Source organism: Chrysochloris asiatica, unplaced genomic scaffold, assembly GCF_000296735.1.
Source record: "Chrysochloris asiatica unplaced genomic scaffold, ChrAsi1.0 scaffold00060, whole genome shotgun sequence".
In the NCBI taxonomy this organism is placed as follows: Eukaryota; Metazoa; Chordata; class Mammalia; order Afrosoricida; family Chrysochloridae; genus Chrysochloris; species Chrysochloris asiatica.
The window spans coordinates 12312373-12336096 of NW_006408578.1; the positions used below are offsets into that span (position 1 = coordinate 12312373).

The 23724-nt window shown below is 40.7% G+C and overlaps 1 protein-coding gene across 1 annotated transcript in view; it reads left to right on the top strand.

Annotated features, from left to right (window-relative positions):
- The first annotated feature begins 1241 nt into the window (after positions 1 to 1241).
- BLOC1S5 (biogenesis of lysosomal organelles complex-1, subunit 5, muted) overlaps positions 1242 to 23724 on the top strand; it is a 60093-nt gene continuing 37610 nt past the window's right edge. The window contains exons 1-2 of the mRNA XM_006864099.1: positions 1242 to 1356; positions 10871 to 10953. Of these exons, the coding sequence (XP_006864161.1) occupies positions 1242 to 1356; positions 10871 to 10953 (198 nt within the window). The remainder of the gene's footprint in view (positions 1357 to 10870; positions 10954 to 23724) is intronic.

A 23724-nucleotide genomic window follows, 5' to 3' on the forward strand; every position in this document is an offset into this window, starting at 1 on the left:
CCTCTGGTAGCATAGTGGTTACCGGCTGTGAGCCACAAGGTCAGCAGTTCGAAACTACCAGCTGTTCCGCGGGAGAAAGATGAGGCTTTCTGCTCCCGTAAAGATTTACAGCCTCGGAAACCCTGTACAGGGTCACTATGAGTCGGAATCGACTCCACGGCACATAGCAACAACATGAGTCCTGGTGTGGCACTGTGGGTTAATGCGCCAGACTGCAAAGCCATTCGAACTGCAATGCAAGGTCATTGGTTCAAGCTCACCAACTGCTCCTTAGAAACCCTATGTAGGGTCGCTATGGGTTGGAACCAACTCGACAGCTACAACAATATTGTAAAAGTTTGTGTACCTTCTTCAGCACTAGACGGAGAGACCTTGAGGGTAAATATTGTGTAGGAGGAGGCAGGGGGAGATCTAGACAACTCTCACAAAGAACTATTGGATGGTCAACGGAGATCCAGAAACCACAGAAAAGTTACACGTGTCCGTATGTCGAGAAAGCTTGATGAATATAAGATGAAATTCATTGAGTTAATTGAACAGCAACATCTAAATACACGATAGGTAGCCCTGTGGTTATCTCATGAAAGACGCCTTGAAAACGGACCTTTACGTAATTATTTGTATTTTACTTTAGCCAAATGATCACAAACGGTCGAAATTTTATCACATGAACATGAATGAGTCTGATATGTGATTTGGGCAGATTACGTAGTCTCTGATTCTATTTCTTCGTTTGTTAAAATGAAACAATACACGTGTCCCGGCCCCGCTGTTCGTTGCTGTGACGACCAAACGCGACAATGTACTTGAATATATTTTATGAGACCGGTAGTAACAAATCAAATACTTTTATTACTATTACTGATATTATCCCACAACCGTACCCTCCATCTTCCAGTCTCTCTAATCCAGAATGAATTCAGCACATCAGCGCAGTGGGTTAAATCGGAGGGTTAAATCGCAGGGCTGCTAACCGCAAGGTCGGCTACTCAAAACGATCAGCTGCTCCGTCTGTTCTCGTAACGATTTACAGGAGCGTTCTACTTTGTTCTATAGGGTTAGAATCCATTCATGCGTCTTTCCGCAATTTCCAGCGGGTAGGCGCAGCCACTCCAGCGCGATGCAATGACGCTAAAAAGCACGCGCCTTGGAAGCGGGCCGTGCAGGATCTGCGCAGGAGCAGCGCGGCCGCGGTAGGCGGAGCCAGCCGGAATGAGTGGCTGAGGGACGGAGACCCGGGGATGAGTGGCGGAGGGACGGAGACCCCAGTGGCTTGTGAGGCCGCCCCGGGTGGCGGCGTCAAGAAGAGGGACTCCTTGGGGACCGCAGGCTCGCCAGCGCACCTCATTATTAAGGGTACGGAGTGACAGTACTCTCGGCTCTGGCAGATCCCGGCTTAGCCCTTCCTTGCAGGCAGCGCCCTCTGTCCCTGGCCGACCCCCAGCTCCTGGCGCGCGGGTGGATGTGGGGTGGAGGAGTCTGGGCCTCTCCAGCCATATCTAATGCTTCCCCGGAACAACCTGCCACCCAAGACTCCTCTTGTTTCCTCTTTTCCCCCTGCTGCAGGAGTGAGCTGATGGGTGGGCCCTGAGCCCTGGGCTTTGAACGAGGCTTCCCGACCCTTCCGTAAAGCAAAGGGCATGGAACTGCGGGATCAGGAACGGTTTGTGCCTGTACACAGCCCTTAGAAGTTATATGGCTTCGGGTCATTCTCATCACGTATTCTCAGAACCTAAATTGTTGAGTGCCGTGGAGTTGATTCCAACCCATAGCGACCCTGTATAGGGTTTCCGAGGAGCGGCTGGTGAGCTTGAACCGCCGACCTTGTTTTTCATTCCTACCTTGCATTCCACTACGTTACCCCACAATACCACACGGAACCTGAACACGTCTCTAAAAAGGGAGAATCCTGGGAGGAATACTCGAGGTAACATACATGAAAGTGCCTTCAGACACCTTAAAGTACTTATACAGCCCTTGTGCACGGTCTGCTTAGAGTTGCTGGAAGGGAAGTGGTTGTATCTAAATTCTCACGAACTCGAAATCAGTTTGATTCTCTATCTCCCCTACAACCCTGCTTCCCTCCTGAAGATTTTTCCCCAGCTAATAATAGCACTTTCTCATCTCCATACCCCGCTGTCTTTTAATAGTCTAGCCGTTCTGGGTCGCTATGAGCCTGAATCACCTTAATGGTAGTAGGTGATAGTTGAGTGGATAGGATGCCAGAGAACCCTGGTGACTTAGTGGGCTAAGCATCAGGATGCTAAGTGCAAGGTCAGCGGTTCAAGCCCACCAGAGAAAGATGAGGTCGTCTACTTAGGGAAAGATTTACAGTCTCGGAAAACCTGAGGAGTTCTGTTCTGCCCTGTAGGGTAGCTATGAGTTGCAATCTACTCCAAAGCAGTGAGCTTTCTGTTGTTTTTTTTTTTTTTTTCTAACTAGAACTCCAGAATCCTAGAGCACTAGACTGGGAATAGCTTCCTGTGGTTCTGCTGTTTCATTTTGACCTTACCTGCCTGTTTTGTGGAGTGTCCTGGTGTGGCGCTGTGGGTTAATGCGCTAGACTGCAAAGTCGGTTTGAAATGCAAGGTCGGCTGTTCAAGCTCACAGCCGCTCCTCCAAAACCCTATACAGGGTCGCTATGGGTCGGAACCGGCTCAGCGGCACTTAACAACAACAACGATCTGTTTTGTAGGCATAGCTAGTTATAGCTGTAGCTTTATATTCCAAGTTGTCTCTGAAATATAATTAGCACTGTGACAATGCGCGTAAGTGGTAGAGCTAATTTAAAATTGTTTATATAGGCATTCAGCTGCTTTGGTGAGGTTTGTTTTTTTTAAAGCTCACTCCAGAGAAGTTTTTCAAGTTAGTCTAAAATTGAGTTACGTTTGAAAATAATGTCTAGAACATCCCTGAGTCCTTTTTGTGATCACTTTTTTTATTCTAAAAAATCTGTTTTTAGTCCACCACCATATTTTAAGAATGCACATTATAAGCACAGATTAGTTCGGTTTTTTTGTTTTTGTTTTTGTTTTTTTTATTGTGGCTTATATATATGAGAAGTCCTGGGGTGTGTGGGATAAAACACTGGACTGCAAGGTTGGTGTGAACAAGGTTGGCAGTTCAAACTCACCAGCTGCTCTTTAGAAACTTGATACAGGGTTGCTATGAGTCAGAACCAACTTGATGGCATTTAACAACAACAAAGTAAAACAAAAATGCTACTAGAAAATCATAGAAATATCAAAATGTAAAGCTATTGTTTCTCAACATATCCTCCATCTAGGTTCTCTGTGGGAGCTTGGTGGCTCTGTATAAGCATTGGACTGTGAATCACAAGATCTGTGGTTTAAGCTTGCCAGCCGCTCTGTGGGAGAAAGATGAGACTTTCTGTTCCCACAAAGGTTTAAAACTTCAGAAACCCTATACAGGGTTGTCATGAGATGGAACCCAATTGAAGGCACTTAATAACAACGACAGGTCTATGTATACACTTCTGAAAGCCGTGCTCTGTAACGCTTTCCTGAAGAATTCTGTGCTCTTTGATTCACACCACAGCAAAACGCCAGTGTGGATGCACTAGAGGGACTCCAGTTGTGTTCTTTTGAAATGCTTTTTGAGTTTGAGGGACCAAAAGAAGTCTGACAGGGCAAGATCAGGGCCTGTCAGGTGTATGGGGCAAGTTTCCCCAAAGAAATTCTTGAAGGACAGTCCTTGATATTCAAAGAATGTGATGGAAAAAAAAGCAATCTCTTGGAGAAACTTTGCTGATCCTTTTTCTCACCAATAACTTCTTCCTAATAAGGCCCAGTGATTGTCGTGTGTCCTTTGGGGAAATCTATCAAGACTACCCTTTTGGAGTCCCCCCAGTCACCATAACCTCCTTAGCTGACCTCTCTGCTTTGAATGTAACTGGCCCAGCAGATCACCTTGGAAGCCACTGTTTTGATTGACCCTTTATTTGAATGCCATAAGGCACCCTGGTGTGGCACTGTAGAATAAGCACTAGATTGAACTGAAAAGCTGGTGGTTCAAACTCGCCAGCCACCCCTCAGGATCACTGTGAGTCGGAATCGACTTGACGATACTTAACAACAGCAAAATGGGACTAAGATAAGTATATTATTGAGTGAACTTGGCAACAACACACTGTCACAGAGAAAAGTTCAGACTATTGTGTGAAATAAATGTGAACTGGAACCCAGTAGCAATAATTTTTTTTTTTACTTTTGTTATCTATCTTGTCTGTCTTTCTTTTGCTATTGTTAGTTGCCGGTAAGTGTATTTGGACTCATCACAACCCCATGTGTGCAGAGTAGAACTGCTCTCTAGGATTTTCAAGGCTGTGACCTTTTCGGAGCAGTTGATGGGATTTGATCCGCCAACCTTTTGTGTAATAGGCAAATGTTTACCCATTTGTACCACCCAGGGACTCATTCTCTTGTGTGTGTGTGTGTGTGTGTGTATATATATATATATATATATATATATTTGGTGTTGTGTGCCATGCAGTCAGTTCCGATTCATAGCGACCCTGTACAGGGTTTCTGAGGCTGTAAATCTTTATGGGAGCAGAAAGCCTCATCTTTCTCCCACGGAACAGCTGATAGTTTTGAACTGCTGACTTCACGGCTCGCAGACCGATTCATAACCACTATGCTACCAGAGCTTATATGTATGTGTGTGTGTGTGTGTGTATATATATATATATCCTTGAGGTTAGCAGTCCAGTAGACCTACAGTATCACACACACTGAGAAACCCTGGTGATACTATAGAACTATAGGACTACTGCACTGCTAACCTCAAGGCTAGCAGTTGAAACCCAGCAGCCTCTCTGTGGGACAAGGCTGAGACTGCCTGAAACACCCTCCCCAGGGGTTTTCAGCCTGAAACACCCTCCACAGGGCCTCTCTGAGTCGGGCGGCAGTGGGTTTGGTTTTGCCCTATGTAAATAGATATGTAAAACCAAAGCCAAATCCTTTGCTGTTGAGTTGATTGCACCTCACAGCAAACCTGTAGGGCAGAGGAGAACTGCCCTGTAGGGTTTCCAAAGCTGTATGTCTTTATAGAGCAGACTGCCACATTTGTCTCCCTTGGAGAGACTGGTGGGTTTTAGCAACTGACCTTCTTGTTGGCAGTTCAGTGCTCTAACTACTGTGCCACCAGGGCTCCAAATAGGAGGAAGGCTTCAGAAAGTTCCTGAAAAATTCCATCTACACATTTTTGAAGCCCCCACTTATGTGTGTACATGTGTGTATGAGGGGGCTTTAAAGAGATCATGGAAAACTAGAAAGAGATTATTATATATCTATATAGCTCCCTGGTAGTGTAGTAGGTTACGAGCTGAACTGCTTACCAAAAGATCAGTAGTCCGAATCTACCATTTGCTCTGAGGGAGAAAGATGAGGCTTTCTGCTCCTGTAAAGCTTTATAGCCTTGGAAATAGTATACAAGGTCACTATGAGTCAGAACCAACTTGGTGGCACACAACCAACCAAATTATGTGTATATGTACATACATATTTACACATATTGGCCGAAAGCAGAGACTGTCAGAAAGATGTTTACCTGTGCTTTATTGACTACGCAAAGACTTTCGATTGTGTGGATCATGGCAAGCTATGGACAATATTTCGAAGTATGAGTATTCCAGAATACTTAATTGTGCACATGAGGAATATGTACCTGGACCAAGAGCCAGTTGTTTGAACAGAACATGGAAACACTGAATGGTTTAAAATTAAGAAAGGTGTGCGACAGGGTTGTATTCGTTCACCATACTTATTCAATCTATATGCTGAACAAATAATCCGAGAACCTGGGTTATATGAAGAAAAACGTGGCATCAGGATTGGAGGAAGACTCTTTACCAACCTGCAATATGCAGATGATACAACCTTGCTTGCGGAAAGTAAAGAAGACTCAAAATATTTACTGATGAAGATCAAAGAGCACAGCCTTCGGTATGGATTACATCTCAATGTAAAGAAAACAAAAATCCTCACCATTGGACCAATAAACAACATTCTTATCAATGGAGAAAAGATTGAAGTTGTCAAGGACTTCATTCTTCTAAGATTAACTATCAACACTCATGGAAACAGCAGTCAAGAAATCAAACAACATATTGCATTAGGCAAATCTGCTGCACAAGACCTTTTTAAAGTGTTGAAGATCAAAGTTGTCAGCTTGAGGACTAAGGTGTGCCTGACCCAAACCATGGTATTTTCAGTAACCTCATATGCATGTGAAAGCTGGACAGTGAGTAAGGAAGACCACAGAGGAATTGATGCATTTGAGTTATGGTGTTGGAAGAGAATATTGAAAGTGCCATGGGCTGCTAAAAGAACCAACAGATCTGTGTTGGAAGAAGTGCAGCCAAAGTGTTCCTTAGACCCAGGATGGTCAAACTTTGTCTTTTATACTTTGGACATATTATCAGGAGGGACCAGTTGCTGGAGAAGGATATCATGTTTGGTAAGGTGGAAGATCAGAGAAAAAGAGGAAGACCCCCAGTGAGATGGATTGGCCATGTGGCAGCATCAATGGGCTCAAGCGTGGCAGTGTTTCGTTTGGCTGTGCATAAGATTTCTGTGAGTTGGCACTGACTCGATGGCACCTAACAACAGCAACATATATAAATATATAAAAATATATATGTATACATTGGAGTCCTGGTGTGGCATTGTGGGTTAATGCGCTGCACTGCAAGGTCGGTTTGAACTACAAGGTTGGCAGTTCAAGTTCACCAGCCACTCCTTGGAAACCCTGTACAGGGTTGCTATGTGTAAGAACCGACTCGATGGTATTTAACAACGTTGTTGTTATGGGCTGTGGAGTCGGTTCCAACTCATAGTGACCCTGTACAGGGTTTCCAAGGCTATAAATCTTTATAGCAGCAGAAAGCCTCATCTTTCTCCTGTGGAACAGCTGGTGGTTTCAAACTTCTGACCCTGAGATTAGCAGCCCGATTCGTAACCACTACGCTACCAGAGCTTCATATATATATATACAGTTGTATAGTCCTGACTGGTATGGGTTTCTGGACTGCAAGGTCCTTTTGAACTGCAAGGTTGGCAGTTTAAATTCAGTAGCCTTTCCTTGGGAACCCTGTACAGGGTCGCTATGAGTCAGAACCAACTTGACGTCACTTCTTGGTCCAGTCGTAAGAGTTTTTGTGTTCTTTATATTTAGTTGTGATCCATACTGAAGGCTGTGGTCATTGGTCTTCATCAGTAACTGCTTTAAGTCATCTTCACTTTCAGCAAGCAAGGTTGTGTCATCTGTATATTGTAGGTTGTTAATAAGCCTTCTTCCAATCCCGATGTTATCATCTTCTTTATATAGTCTAGTTTCTTGGATTATTTGCTCATCATACAGGTTGAATAATTAAGGTAAAAGGATACAACCTAGATGCACATCTTTCCTGATTTTAAACCATTCAGTATCTCCTTGTTTTGTTTGAACGACTGCTTCTTGTCTACGTTAAGTACATATACAGGTTCCACATGAGTGCAACTAAGTATTCTAGAATTGCCTGTCTTTGCAAGTGTTAGCTGTAATTTGTTATATAACATAATGAATGTAATTAAAGCTCACAATTTTACATGTAAAAATGGCAAAATTTTTATTACATATCTATGTTGTGGTTAAGTGCCGTTGAGTTTGTTTTGACCCATAGTGATTCTGTAAAGGATTTTCAAGGAGCAGCAGAGTAAGCACTGGACTGCTGACCGTTAGGTCAGTGGTTCATACCCTTGGAGGAAGGCTCACTCACAATCTGCAATGTGGAGTTGACACAACCTTGCTTGCTGAAAGCAAAGAGGACTTGAAGCACTTAACTGATGAAGATCTGAGACCTTCAGCCTTCAGTATGGGTTGCAACTCAATGTAAAAAACCCCAAAATCTTCACAACTAGGCCAATAATATCACAATAATGTAGAAAAAATTGAAGTTGTCAAGGATTTCATTTTATTTGGATCCACAATAATAAACACTCATGGAAGTAGCAGGTAAGAAATCAAGTGATGTATTGCACTGGGCAAATCTGCAAAAGATCTCTTTAAAGTGTTAAAGAGCAAAGATGTCACTTTAAAGACTAAGGTGCAGCTGATTCAAGTCATGGTATTTTTAGTCACCTCAAATGTGTATGGAATCTGGGCAATGAATAAGGAAAACCAAAGAAGAATTGATGCATTTGAATTATGGAGTTGGTGAAGAATACTGAAAACACCTTGGGTTGCCAGAAGAATGAACAACTCTGTCTTGACAGAAGTACACCCACAATACTCCTTAGAAGCAAAAATGACTTGACTTGGACTCATGTACTTGAACATGTTTATCACTAGGAACCCTGATGAAGGACATCATGTTTGGTAAAGTAGAAAGTCAGCAAGAAAGAGGAAAACCCGCAGCGCCATATATTGACACAGTGGACTCAGACATCACAACATTTGTGAGGATGGTGCAGGACGACCAGACAGTGTTTTGCCCGATTATACATAGAGTCTCTATGTATCACTATTTGGAACCAACTTGATGGCCCCTAACAACAACAGCGTGTTATGTAAGCATTACCACAGTCTATTTTCAAAAAGATTTTTATCACCCCGACAGAACTCTGTCACCGTTTACCCTCTCCTCAGTCCCTGGTGATCATTAATAACTCTTGTCTCTGTGCATTTTCATATTATAGATATTACATATGAATGAGGTCGTATAATATTTTCCTTTTGTGTCTGACATATTTCACTTAGTATGTTTGTAAAGTTCATCCATTTTAGCATAAAGAAACACTTCATTTTTCTTGATGGCTGAATAGTAATCACTGTTTGTATGCACCACGTTTTGTTTATTCATCTGAACAGTTGGGTTGTTTTGACGTTTTGGCTGTTGTGAATAACGCTGCAGTAAATATTGGTATATACGTACCTATGTGAGTCTCTGATTTCAAGTTTTTGGGTATGTATTAAGTGGACAATGACCATGGAGTAGAATTGCTAGGTCATACGGTAATTCTACCAGAGAGCTCTGGTAGCGTAGTGGTTACGAATTGGACTGCGAATTGCAAGGTCAGCAGTTCGAAACTACCAGCAGTTCCACGGGATAAAAATGAGGCTTTCTGCTCCCATAAAGATTTACAGCCTCGGAAATCCTATGCAGGGTCGCTATGAGTCAGAACTGACTCCACGGCACATAACAACAACAAGGTAATTCTGGTGTGGTGCTGTGGGTTAATGCGCCAGACTTCGAAGCCTTTTGAACTGTAAGGTTGGTGGTTCAAACTCACCAGTCACTCCTCAGAAACCCTATACAGAGTTGCTATGGGTTGGAACTAACTCATCAGCACTTAACAACTACAACAATGAGAATTCTTTAACTTTTTGAGGAACCACCCAACTGTTTAGCACATACTTTACTTCAGGCATCTGGTTTTAATGTGGTCACCCTGCTCCCAGGTGGCAGTTACTTGCATGGAATATATTTTTTTCATCCTTTCACCTTCAACCTACAAGTACCTTTGAATCTAAAGTCTTTTGCAGACAGCACATAGTTGGATCATATCCATTCTGCCAATCTTGACTTTGGATTATATAGTTTAATGATTGCTGATAAGGTACTTCTGTCATTTTGCTATTTATTTTGTGTGTCTTAATCTTTTTTGTCCCTTATGTCTTCCTATACTGCCTACTTTTGTGTATAGTTGATTTTTTTGTTGTGTAGTATTTTGATTCCCTCGTTTCCTTTTATGTATATATTCAAATTTTTTTGTTGGTTACTTTGGAGATTAAGGAACCCTGGTAGCTAGTAGTGCTAGTAACCACAGCGTCAGTAGTTCGAATATACTAGTCACTCCACAGGAGCGAGATAAGGCTTTCTGCTCCCATAGAGATTTACAGCCTCAGAAACCCTGTATAGGGTCACTGGGAGTTAAAACTAGCTTGGTAGCATACAACCACCACTTCTAGGAAGATTGCATTTAACATCTTAAATGTATTACAATCTAGTTTAAATTGTTCATAAATTCAATAACATACAAAAAAACCTTGTTCTATGTTGCTCTCCCCAATCCCCTGATACCGTAAACACAGATTACATCTTCATACTTTAGATTCCCTATAACACATTCCTAATCAATTTTTATGCATTTGCCTTTTAAATCACATAGGACATAACAAGTGGAAATACAAACCAAAAATACCATTAAACTGGCCTTTATATTTACCCATGGAATTACATTTACTGAGAATTTTACTGTCTTTGCATGACTTTGAGTTTAGTGCTTTTTTAATCAGTTCAACCTAAAGAATGAACGCCAGCATTTTCGTAGGGCAGTTCTCATCACCTTTTGTTTTATCTGGAAATGTCTTAATGGTTCCCTCATTTTCAAAGGACAGTTTGACTAGATAGATACTTTTGGGCTGAGAGTTATTTTCTTTTGGCATTTTAGATAAGTCATCCCACAGCTTTCTGACCTCCATGGTTTCTGAGGAGAAATCAGTATTTATTCTTATTGAGGCTCTCTTGATTTTCTTCTGCTCCTTTCAAAATTCTGTCACCCATGCTGTAATAAACGTTTATAAATGCCTTACTCCATTTGCACAAGGGTTTCTCTAGGGTACGTACCTAGGTATATATAGACTTGCTAGGTATATGTGTCTTTGACTTTATTAGATACTGTGAAATTACTCTCGTAAGTAGTTGTACTGGTTTATACGCCGTTGGTATTGGCTGATACCCTTAATTCATAGTCTGAACTGGGCTTTAACCTTCCTAGATCCATAGGGAGAGGGGAGGAGAGTAAGACAAGCTAGATGTTATGCCATTAACCATGGATTCACCCTGAGTTTCATTTTGCCTTTATAGATCTTGGAGAAATTCATTCAAGGCTTTTAGATCACAGACCAGTTATTCAAGGTGAAACCCGCTATTTTGTCAAAGAATTTGAAGTGAGTATTTAAAATTTATTTTGTAAAAACAATATAATTGGTTTAATTGTTAGAATGTTAATTTATGGAAAAATTGCTGAATTTTAAAATCACTTAATTTCAGTTCTATGTCTGTGAAATATATAAAGTGAAACTTATAAAGAGGCATCATCTTTTAATGGAGTTGCTAGGCAGCAGGAGGCTTGGGTTCAGGTTGTAGCACCTACTATAGGACAGCCAGTGTCTGCTGATCAGTTGTTTTCCTGTTTAAAACTAGATGTAGTGAGGTACACAGATTTCAGAAACTGATGGGTCTGCATTTTCAAGACCTACTTTTATTATAGGTGCCCTGGTGGTACTGTAGGATAAGCCTAGACTGTTAACTACAAGGTTGATAGTTCAAATCCATCAGCTGTTCTGCAGGAGAAAGATGATGTTTTCTACTTGTATGAAGGTTTATAGGCTCAGAAACCCTATATAAGGTCGCTATTAGTCAGAATCAACTGATGAAGTGGGTTTTGGTATATTTGTGTGTGTGTGTTTTCTCAGTTGGAGAAATAGCAGCTATCCGCCCAGTTAGAAGTTGAGAATCATGCTTGGCCATTCCCACCCCATGAGGGTCCAAATTCAGTGACCGAGACTTCTCGATGTCACCTCCCCAACCTTCCTGTCCCTGCTGACTGGTGACTCTGCTTTATCATCTAGGCACATCCAGTTTCCACCCTGCTGCCAGAGTGCTCTGACACACTGTTTCTCTTTTAAAAACCCTTTGATAACATTTATGGTCTGCAGAGGAGTCAGTCCTGGTGTGGTGCTGTGGGTTAATGCACCAGACTGAAAAGCCATTTGAACTACAAGGTCAGCAGTTCAAGCTTACCAGCTGCTCCTTGGAAACCCTATACAGGGTCGCTATGGGTCGAAATCGACTCGACTGCACTCAACAACAACAAATGGTCTTCAGAATGAAGTCCAAGAGTAAAGACCTGACCTTCCTAGTGTCATCTCCGTGTGTGCTATGTTCCAGCAGTACTGATTCACCAGAATGCCATCTTGGTTCATATTATCATGGTTCACTGTGCATTAAACAATAGCATTCCAAGCAAATGCTATTGGATGGTTGCCAAAGGGCCAATAGTGTGATGCAAACAACTTTGTTATTGTGTGTAAATGGAGATTCTAATTTCAGATGAGACTGCCATCTAGCTGGAAGCCTAAACTGGCCAAAAGGAAGAACCTTTTAATAAACCCTTTAAAACTGCAGAAAGGCTATATGGCTGCAGAGCACTCGTGCTACCCCAGGTAGAGCTGGCCTCTCTAGGCTTTTAATGGCTGATATTTTGAAAGTAGATCACTTGGCATTTCTTCTGTGGCACCTCTGAAAGCACTCCAGCTTCCAACCTTCTGGAAAGACCATGAGTCAGAATTGATAGGAAGTAGTTAAAAAACACAAAACAAACCAAAAAACCAGAATATTCAAGACAATCGAGGGACAGAGCTGGAGCATTAGACTATTTCTGGGCTTAACGGACTCCATTACTCAGAACTGCATAATGTACCTCATAGGTTCTGAAGATTTAGAAAGTGTGTATTTGTGTGTTTCTTGTGATATTGTCTGGTTTCTAAGAGTAACTGTTAGCTTTTATCACCATCATTATTATTTTGGAATAAGAGTAAAGTGAGGGACACACACAAAATTATTCATTATCCCACTCTCCCTTACCGTGCCATATAGAGTGAGTGTTATTGTTGTTACATGCCATCAAGTTCATTCTGACCCATAGCGACCCTGTATAGGGTTTCCAAGGAGTAGCTGGTGAGCTTGAACCACCAACCTTGCAGTTCAAACGACTTTACAGTCTGGCGCATTAGGGAGTGTAGGAGAAGTTTATATACAGACTTACTGTGCATTTACAGTGTGTTGTATAAATATTTTCTAAAACTGCTTCAAATGTTCTGTATAGAGAGTGTGTGTTTAGTCATCAACAAATCATCTGGTCGTCTTCATAAAGGTCTGAGTTAGAGAACTCTACTGGTGTTAGAGGTGAAAGTCAGCATTGACAACAATTTACCTGATTTTTGGGGTCCAGGTTGTGGTGTGCAGAGCAGATAAGAGCCCTCTTTTCAGCTTTAGTGATGCCGTCCTGGTGTGGCTCTGTGGTCTAATGCGTCAGACTGCAAAGTCGTTTGAACTGCAAGGTCAGTGGTTCAAGCTCACCAGTTGTTCCTTGGAAACCCTATACAGGGTCGCTATGGGTTGGAATTGACTTGATGGCACTTAACAACACAACAACTTTTGTGCCTAAATAAAAGTTAGTCCTCCATTTTTCCTTATAAAAATATTTTAATTTTATTATTGAATTTAATTCTATAGGGTAACTTCAAAAAGTTTATGGAAAAATGGAATCTTTGCCTGCTGTTTGTCATGGAACTTTTCCCTGAACTTTTTGAAGCCTCCCTTATACAATTTATTTTCATATAACTTAAATCATATGTATTTATTGAATCTCATATAATTTCTGTCACTCTATAAAATAATAATGTGTTAATTTAGAAATAATACTTTTTTCTTTCTACATTTCATAAAATAATTATAAACTCTTCTCACATATTTTTACATTATCTTTATGGCTAGGATAACTTTGAATCATCAGATTTTTGTAGACCCATATTCTCTTAGGCTATTGAGGTATAATACTTTGGGATTTATGTATAATGCTGTTACTGGTAAACTTTCTCAAGTCATAAGCACATTTTTGTATAGTAGCATTGGGATAGTTTGTTTTCATATATCATAAACATGACTGTCTGTGGTTTATACAATATCATGTATATAATGTTTTTTGAAAAAGCAATTTGTAAGAGGTATGTGTACAACATCTTTGCAATTGAGAGGTCATGTGTCTAGGAATAATTATTGAATCTCTATTAATTTCTTAACTTTTTTTTCCTTCTAAATTTTACTGACTTTGTTGTTGAGACAATGCATTTCAGCAGTTTCTACATGTACATGTACCATTTAGTGACACTGATTGTGTTTGTTGAGTTACGCAGCCATTCTCACCTTCATTTTCTGAGTTGTTCCTCCTTTAGGAGCATAAACTCACTGCCTCCTAAGGTTCCTATCTAACCTTTTGAGTTTCTGCTGTCATTCTGATCCCATGTAGATAGATTGGGAAGACAGCATAAATGCCCAAGGCTGACCTTTTTTCCTAGTTAATTAAGTCAAACTGTTGTTTGGTTTTGAAATGCCATCAGGGGATATTTTTGGTTTAAGGTTTAAAGGATTCTCTCAGGGCAGTAGTTTCAGGGTTTCATCCACCTTCCATGACGCCACGAAGTCTAGAGTCTATGAGAATGAAATTCTCTTCTGCTTTTTCTGCCTTCTGATCAGGATCCTCCTATGGAATCTTGGTCAAAATGTTCCATAATTGTAACTGGGTACTACCTACTTCTGGTCTCATAGTACCGGAGGCTGTTATTCATAGAGGCAGTTAGCTACACATTACATTTTCTCTCACTATTCCTACTACTCTTCTTCCTCTGCTGCCCCAGATAAATAGAGACTAGTTATTATGCCTTGGATGCCTTGCTAGCTAGCTTTTAAGACCCCAAACATGTTGCAGTGAACTAGGAGTTAGACTGAAAGTATTAAACATGTTATTATTAGGCCAATTAACTGGGATGTTCCATGAAACCATGACCTCTAAACCAAAGAACAAATTCCATGAGGTGTTTGGTTTTATGTAAGCAGCCTGAATAGCGAATCACTGTTGTACATTTATCTGCCATACAACTGTTGGTTTTTACAGGTCAGGTGTACAACTTACGGACAGCAATCACAGTAATCGACTGTACAACCATACCCTTAATCAGTACAACGTTTGCATCACTCTTAGCTATTTTTTGAAATATGAGCCAGTGGATGACCTTTTGTTTTTCAGTTGCTGTTGAGTAGATGTCAGCTCATGGAGATCCATGTGTTAGAGGTTAGAACAGCTCTGTACGATTTTCTTGACTATCTTCTAATAGAAGTCGATCTTCAGGCATTACCTTTAGGTTATCAGCTGAGTGCAAACGATTTGTGCCGCCTAGGGACCTTGGATCACCTCTTTAAGAGTTGGTTCTGACTCATAGGTGACCCTGTATAGGATTTCCAGGAAGTGGCTGATGAGTTTAAACTGCTGAGCTTGAGGTTCTGGCTTCCATCTCTTCACTTCTCCTTTGCCCTTTCAGTGTATTGCCGTATTGCCCATTTCTGATATTTTATTAATCGTCTGGACCCGTTTTTTCAGGTTTTGAATTGTTTCCAATGCTATACCTATCTTGTTTGATTGCTTCTGTAGCACCTTCCTGACTTCTCCGTATTTTCCTCAACCCCTCTGTGGAGCCTTTGGATTTGTCTCCATATCATTCTTCTGAATTCCTTCTCAGGCAGATCCAAAGCCAGCTCATTTGTCTCGGTTACTCTTTTCTGTTTTTGGACATGTGCTGAGATCTTTTGTTGCATTTTTTAGACATTTTCAGTAGTTAGGTGCATTTTCAATGATTAAATGAATGTGTGTTGCTGTGTTGTTAAGCTTACTGAGTGTCTCCTGGTGGATGTGATCTGGAGATAGGCTTCCCTTTTCACATCTCTTACTACTCACCTGCAGGCTATCTTAGCAAGTGTTGACTCTCTGTGTAATGCATGGCAGCTGGTACTGGCTCCTGTCTGCATGGTGGAATATTATGGGGTATGCTTATAGCTTGGATATATGGCCACAATTGCTGTCTTTTCTTGGGTAACACAGGGAGAGAAATCTCCCACTCCCAGGAAAAAAGTGAGACCAAAAGACCCAAAGGAGAAGCAGTGTAAAAGCAGAGAGAAAACCCGTAAAACCGTAGCCGACTGCCCAGTAGCCTTTTCTGCTCAGGTCAGTGTGTGTGTACAGCAGACTCCTACAGTGGTGGGTGGGAGTGTCCACTCGCTCAGGCCCCTCCTCTGGTCACCACTGTGGAGGTGCGCAGATAGATATTGAGAAATGAATGGAAGAAAGATCGTCCACTATTTTTCTCTCTGCATGTCAGTTGGGTATCTGTGTATGCACAGCGTAATTCTCACAGTAGCTGCGTCCTTGTATATAGTAGTTGGTGTTAGCGCTTGCCTTTTATGTTGGGGTTTTCAAGGTGCAAATATGGTTTGGCTGTGTGGTCAGACCTACTCTCTCTTGTTAGGTAAGGCAGGAATAAAGGGTCCCACCCACGTCAACTTTAGGGCTAAGTCCCAGAGTCAGACATCATAAGAAGCAGCCAAAGAATTAGCTTGTGGGGCCGCTGGGGCTTTCAGGGATTTCCTCCTTGCGCAGTGGGAAAACTGTACCCTGTGGGCACAACACTGGACCCTTTTGGGGGTGTGCTTCTACCTGCCTGAAGGTGCCCGGACTGGGCAGAGAGGTTGCGACAGGGGAGAGGAGGAAAGAAAAGTGAAAAAAACCATCACACCTCTTTTTCCAGACGCTGCTCCGTGCTGTATCAGCCTCTGGATGTGTTTTAGAGACTTTAAATTTGAATCTATTTTTTATATTGCTTTCTGTTCTTTTCTATGTTGACCCAAATAATAATCACCTATTCTTAATAATGGTAGCATGGTGACTTCATATGATAAGCACTGGACTGTGAGCCACAAGGTCCATAGTTCAAGCATCCCAGCGGCTCTGTGGGAGAAAGATGAAGTTTTCTGCTCTCTTGAAGATTTAAAGCTTCGGAAAGCTTATGCGGGGTCACTGTGAGTCAGAACTGACTTAGCGTAACTTAATTACAACAACAACATTTAATCATGTAGTTCTGTAGGATAAACATTAGGATGCCAACCACGAGGTCCGCAGTTCAAACCCACCAGCCACTCCTTGGAAACCCTGTGCAGGATTGCTGTGAGTTGGATGTAATACCAACAACATACTTAATACTAGAACCTTGATGGCATAGTGGTTACATGGTGGGCTGTCAACTGCGAGGTCAGCTGTTCAGATCCACCAGCCCAATCATGGGAGAAAGGTGAAGCTTTCTGCTCCCTTGAAGATTTATAGCCTTGTAAGCCCTGTAAGTCATAACCAACTAGATAGCGTATAGCAACAACAGTTGTTGTTGTTGTTGTTAAGTGCCGTTGAGTCGGTTCCGACCCATAGCGACCCTGTACAGGGTTTCCGAGGGTGTAAATCCTTACGGGAGTAGAAAGCCTCATCTTTCTCCCGCGGAGCAGCTGGTAGTTTTGAACCGCTGACCTTAAGGTTTGCAGCCCGATTCGTAACCACTACGCTACCAGAGCAACAACAGTAGCATGTTTAATAATACATGATGCCTTTACCCAGAGTTGTATAGCTGAACTGGGAAGAGTGGAAAAGCTTAGACAGTATGCTTCCTAGAATTTTTATCTTACCTGTACCACTACAATGCAGTTTAGTTTATGAAAAACTGGATCTCATTTAAAACTCAAGTTCATAGTTTAAATCTTTTGAAGATATATGCATCATAGTGACATAATTATCGTTCTCTTTATAAAATCTTATTTCTAAAAGACATGAAAGGTACCACATGGTGGCAGCATTACTTCACTTATTGAGGCACTGCTGTAGCACTCTAAAGTCTCTCTGTGCTCTTCAGTATTTAACGAGCGATGACTATCTGTCTCTTGGCTTCATATAAATTGTTATTCCTTTCATTCTAATGACAGTCATGAACAGAGATTCAGAACTTGTCTTGAGTAGTATCTGTGGGTAAAGGCCTTGTCCTTGGAACCGACATCTCTGTAACCACAGAGGAGCTGTCACTGCCTTTCTCCTATGGTAAAGAGGAGAGACCCAGCAAGTACTTCATATGAAGTACTTATGATGTTCACAGTGTTAATGTAATTTCTTACTTAGCTTTTAGCACACTTCATTCAGTGCTTCGTGGAAAAGAAATTGCTAAAGAAATGTGAAGAATTCAAGAGAATGTAATGCTTACTGGTGATAGGTACCCGAAAACCCAATGTCTAGTTGTGATATGAGCACCTAGAGAATCAAATCAAAGCAGTGTAATAGAACAGACTAAAAACTAGAATTCAAGAAACCGTGTGGCAGGGAAAATGAACCTAGAACAGCCAGTGCTGAGCCATTTTCTAATACATGTATTGGACTTTATAAAAAAGATATTTTATGGATACAGACAAAATGGCTGAGTCACTTATAAGGGGAAACGATCAGATTGTTAACACATTTATCTATCTCATGCCAGAAGACAATAAAGTAGTCTATGAGAGGGCTTCAAGAAGTTTGTAGGACAATGGAATTGAAAGATAATAGGATTTTTCCATGAACCTTTGAAACCCCTCGTATATAAGATGCTTAAGGAAATAAAATGTGAGCCAGGGATTGTATTTTGTTCATTATGTTGGTGTTTTGAGAACTGGCAAGAAACAGATAAGACATGGGTATAAGTAAAAATTCTGTAGCCTTGAATTTAAACTTGCCAGGCAGTATCAGTTCAGGATGTATATTGTCTTTTTAAAAAACGTATTTCCTGAAAGGCATAGAAACAGTGACCAGCCCATAGTGATGCACGCCCCCAGTGCTCAGCCTGTAATTACTCTTTCAAAATACCAGTAGTCTTTAGAGCCCTGCTGACTCCAAGTCTGATGCAGGAAAGCTCCAGATAAATCTGAAACGTCAGGTCAGGTCAGAAAGCAAAGAAATTGCTAAGGACTATGAGGAGTTTGTCAAGAGCATTCCAAAACTAGGCTAAATAGGCTCCCACTGGACAAAAACAGGACAATTTGAGCATCAAGAAGGAGAAATAACTATAATGAATCCAAATTTCTCAAATATGTTTAAATTTATGAATTGTTGTTCTTAGGTGCCGTCAAGTTGGTTCTAACTCATAGTGACCCTGTATAGGGTTTCCAAGGCTGGAAATCTCTACGGGAGCAGAAAGCCTCATCTTTCTCCCACAGAGTAGATGGTGAGTTTGAACTGCTCACCTTGTGGTTAGCAGTCCAGTGCTTATCCTACAGAACCACTAGTGTTCCTTGTGAATTATAGTTATATGCAAAGACAAACGATCCCTTCCTGAACACCTTTAAAGATACCAAGGAACCAATGTGTTACCTTTAAAACTGGTAATAAGCATTTTATTCTGCTTTTCTGTTTTCAGAGTAACCAAATAGTAAATAAAGGTAAGTTTCTCTTTGTAGACGTATTCCCACTAATAAGTGAAGAAAATGTGCTTCCAACATCCTGTTGGGAGCATATAGTCCACCTCTGAAATATTCTTGCAGAAAAGCCCAAAATGAAACACAGCTTTGAGTCTGATAAAGGCTCTACCAATTTTCAGGAACAAGAGGAGACAAAAGAATTTGTTAAAAGAAGCCTCAGATTTATTCAGAGAAAAACACATGAGCAGCTGGACAAAACAAACAACTCATTTTTTTAAAAATCCAACAAATTGTAAGGGAAAAAGTAGTGGAGGAGGTAGACTTAAACATATTAGCAATTGCTATGTTTGAATCTTATTTCGATTTCTGTTCAAATAAACTGAGGAATAAAGACGAATGGAGGGATGTGAATATTATTTTGATATTTCTTCAATTAAAATGTTGATTTTTGTGCGTGATGGTCTTCCTATTTTAGAAAAGAATCTTTGTTTTTTAAAGATACATATTGAAACACTTGTGGAAATGATAGATCTTTTGAGATTTGCTTCAACATAAACTGGGTCTGGGGGTGAGGGAATGAGTGATGATGTGTTTATAGAGGAATAAAATTTAGCCACAAGTCTTCTGGGCCACATGATGGTGGAGTAAGCAGACTCACTGAGCTGACTTTGCAGCAAAGACATGGGAGTGAAACACACATAGTTGGTGGTCCTGGATCCCTGAGCATCCGAGGCTAGGACTGAGAGGTGGATGCGTACTGAATGGAACAGGAGCAACAAGAGAGAAGAAAAGCAAGCAGACTGTGGGTTGGTGTGGAGTGACCTAGCTATCCTGAGCTTTGAGATTGACCATAGGATACAGCAACCTGCAGGCACAGAACACTGCTAGAGGTTGACAGCCAGGGGGTGCAGTTCCCCTTTGTTCCTGAGCCTTCCTGGCAGTTGGGAGGATGACCAGTCTCTGCCCTTGCCAACCCAGCATCCAGTGACTCTCCTCCCTACACAGCCTCTGCTCTGCCTGGGGTCTGGCACTAGCCATAGAGCCCCTCATTCTGGAGGCGGATGAACTCACCATGAACTACGTAACACAAACAGCAAACAGAACTTCATTCACATTTCCCGTCTCTACCACATCCACCAGGAGATAGGTAGTGAGTGCCTGGGAACACCCCAATATACGTTCATCAATTAAATATAAATATGACACCACAATGTCTCCAGAGAAAGCAGACAGTTTCAGCTTACACATGGAGTAAGACAGTGTCTCAAACGTGTGACCAAAATATGAGAAAATATAACACCAGAAAAGGTATCAGGAAAACTACCTGGTAAGGAATTGAAGAGAATGTTACTTAGGTAACCTCGCTGAGTTGAAAGAATGACGAGAACTTAGATGAAATCAAGGACAAAACTGTAGAATATAGGAAACAGATTGAGAAACTACATGAAAAAGGGAATCATACAAAACAGCTGTTAGAAAGGCAGAAGGTTAACACTGAGATTTTAGGGCTAGATAATACACTGAAAGGGCAAAGAAGTAGATTTGATACAATGGAATTACTGAGCTTGAAGACAACTCTCAATGTTCATCTGTTAGATGAACAATCAGAAAAAAGTAAAGAAAGCCTGAGATTTACGTGGGATACTATCAAGAGGAATAACTTAGGTGTGATTTGAATTCCAGAACAGAAAGACACACAAAAAAATCCTAGACAATATTGTCCAAGAGTTGTTGGAAGAAAACTTCTCTAACTTCATGGAAGATGAGAAGACAGGCACCCAAAGAAGTTGAGCGAACTCTGATAGACTCCCAAAAGAAAAACACCAAGACATAGTGTGATCAAACTTTTCAAAACCAAAGACAAGAAAGGAATCCTGATAGCAATTTAGGAAAAATGAAAAGGAATTAGTTCTACCTACAAAGGAGAACTAATCAGATAAGCTCTGATTTCTCAACCGAAAGTACACAGGCAAGAAAACAATGGAATGATATATAACTCTGAAAGTAAAGAATTGCCAATCAAGAATTCTATATCCAGCAAATTGTCCATCAAGTATGATAGTGAAATTAGGTCATTTTCAGACAAACAGAACTTAAAAACTAGACCAACCTTACAAAAATACTAAGAACCAACAACAGACAACAACCTGAGACTAACATATGTGCGACAGTATCACTTAGCTTCAACCCAGGTACAGTGAAGTAAAACAAAATAGCAAGACTGAAAATAGAGAACCAGAGAAACAGTTACAACAAAAAATCCACTAAAGTAAAAAGAGGGGCTAATGTACTTGTAGTACTTCCAAATAAAGAGGAAATGAAGTGGATTTCAAAGGGGAAAAAAAACTTGTCACACTGAAAACTAGATTAAGCCTTACACCTAGCCCTAGCCCAACCTTTACCCCTAATGCTAACCCTAGTCCTAACATAACCCTAACATAGTCCTAACAGTAAATGAAGTCCTATGCATGTAGTACCATAGCCCTAATCCTAACCCTTCCCTACTCCTTCCAACGCCCCCCCACCCCCACACACATACAAAATCAGCTACAAGTTGAGAATTGTTGAAACATGATATTGGGTAAATGAGAGTTTCATTATATTCTCAAAAAATGTTAGTATAGAAAAATCAGAAAAAGTTAAAAACTGGCCACAGTGGCTACATAAGAATGACTCAAAGCAGAAACACTCCAAAAACATAGCTAACTTGTCATTGTTTTTCCCATCGATATTGCCACCCGCTTTAAAATAAACTTTCTATTTTGGAATAAATTTTACATTTATAGTATAGTTGCAGAGATAGAACAGAGAGTTCCCATATGTCCCTCACCCAATTTTTCCCATTGCCACGCCACATTTGTAAAAACTAAAAACAGACGTTGGTACATTACTATTAATGAAACTCCAGACTTTATTTTGATTTCCCCAGTTTTTCCATTACTGTCCTCTTTCTGTTCCAGGATCTAATCCAGGGTACCGCATTGCATTTAATTGTCATGTCTCTCTGGTCTTCTTTGGTCTGTAGCTGTTTCTCAGTCTTTTCCTTATTTTTCACTACAGTGTTGAGTACTGACCAGGTGTCCTGTAGAATGCCCCCCAATCTGGGTTTGTCTGATGTTTTTTTCTTGATCAGATTGGGGTTACGGATTTGGGGAAAGATTACCACAGAGGTTAAATATCTTCTTACATGATATCGTTGTTGGATTGAGCTAGTGTTTGCTAAGTTTACTTACTGTAAAGTTAGTATTTCCCCTGTGTCTACTTTCTTTGGAAGTGAGTCATTAAGTCTAGTCCACCTTCAGGTTGGTCTGGAGGGGAGGTGAGTTCTACCTTTTGGAGGAGAAACGTCAGGTGCTGTGATTTATTAAAAGGACTCATAGGATAAACTCATACTCACAACTAAGGTATGTGTATTACTGCAAAAGGATAACGAAACAACAGCAGCTAAGGTTTAAAAGGTGCCTGGGAAGAAGTCCAGAGGAAACCAGACCCAAGCTTCCAACAGTGGAGTCATACAGGATAAGCTGGGACAACGCAGTGAAGCACTGTCTGCAGGCTACAGTCCAGGGTTTTTATTGGGGATTGACCTACAAAACATGTACTAGAATTCGAGACTCTTAGAAGAAAAGCAGATGTTCAGAATTAGCCTCATTGTTTGTACAAACAGTTTAAGCACAGTGAGGCAGGCACTCTTATCATTTAGGAAAAGTTTTGTATTGGCGTAGGGATCTGTTTACCAGTTAAATTCCCAGGCTGAAGGCTAACCTTGCACACAGGCCTTTTTACAGATAGTCTCAGACCTGCTCTCTTAACTCTTCTACACAGAGAAATATTAACATAGTTTTTTTTTTACCACCCATTTTTATTTCAGTGAAAATTGAAAAAAATAAAAATTAGATTAAAAACATATAACAGAATAATAGAACTGATAGTATCATTGTTGATGTTGTTAAGTGCCATCAAGTCAATTCTGACTCACAGCTACTCTGCATAGGGTTTCTGAGGAGCAACTGGTGGATTTGAACCACCAACCTTGTGGTTAGCAGGCCAATGCTTAAATGGCATTGCTACACCCAGACTCCTGCTAAGAATGCCAAAATAAAATTTAAAATCAGGTGAAAGGTATCTTATTTTTTTTCTGTGTGGCATAGAATGAAATGTGCACTAATCTAGGCCTTTTTACTTGTTCCTTGAGTATTTATCTTGCCAGTGTTTTTTCTACTGTCCTCTCTTCAGTGTGTGTCAGTTCTCCCTTTTGGGGGGTTAAATTAACATTTATTATACATACATGAGGGAGACTTCAAAAAGTTCATAGAAAAAATTATCTTTTAATTCCATTTTTCCATGAACATTTTGAAGCCCTTTTGTATGTTTCCGCCATTTTAGATATTCTTCCATTTTAACAATTCTAAGCCACACATGGGAATCAATTCAGTGGAAACTAATAACGGCACAAGTGTACCATTTAGTGACATTAATTATATTCAAGGGATTGTGTAACCATTGCTCCTATCTATTTACAAAATTTTTCATCATTCCAAACAAAAACTCCGCTCATTAAGCGATACTTCCTTATTCTCCTCCCCAACTCCTGATAACATCTCATTTACTTTTTTTTTTTTTTT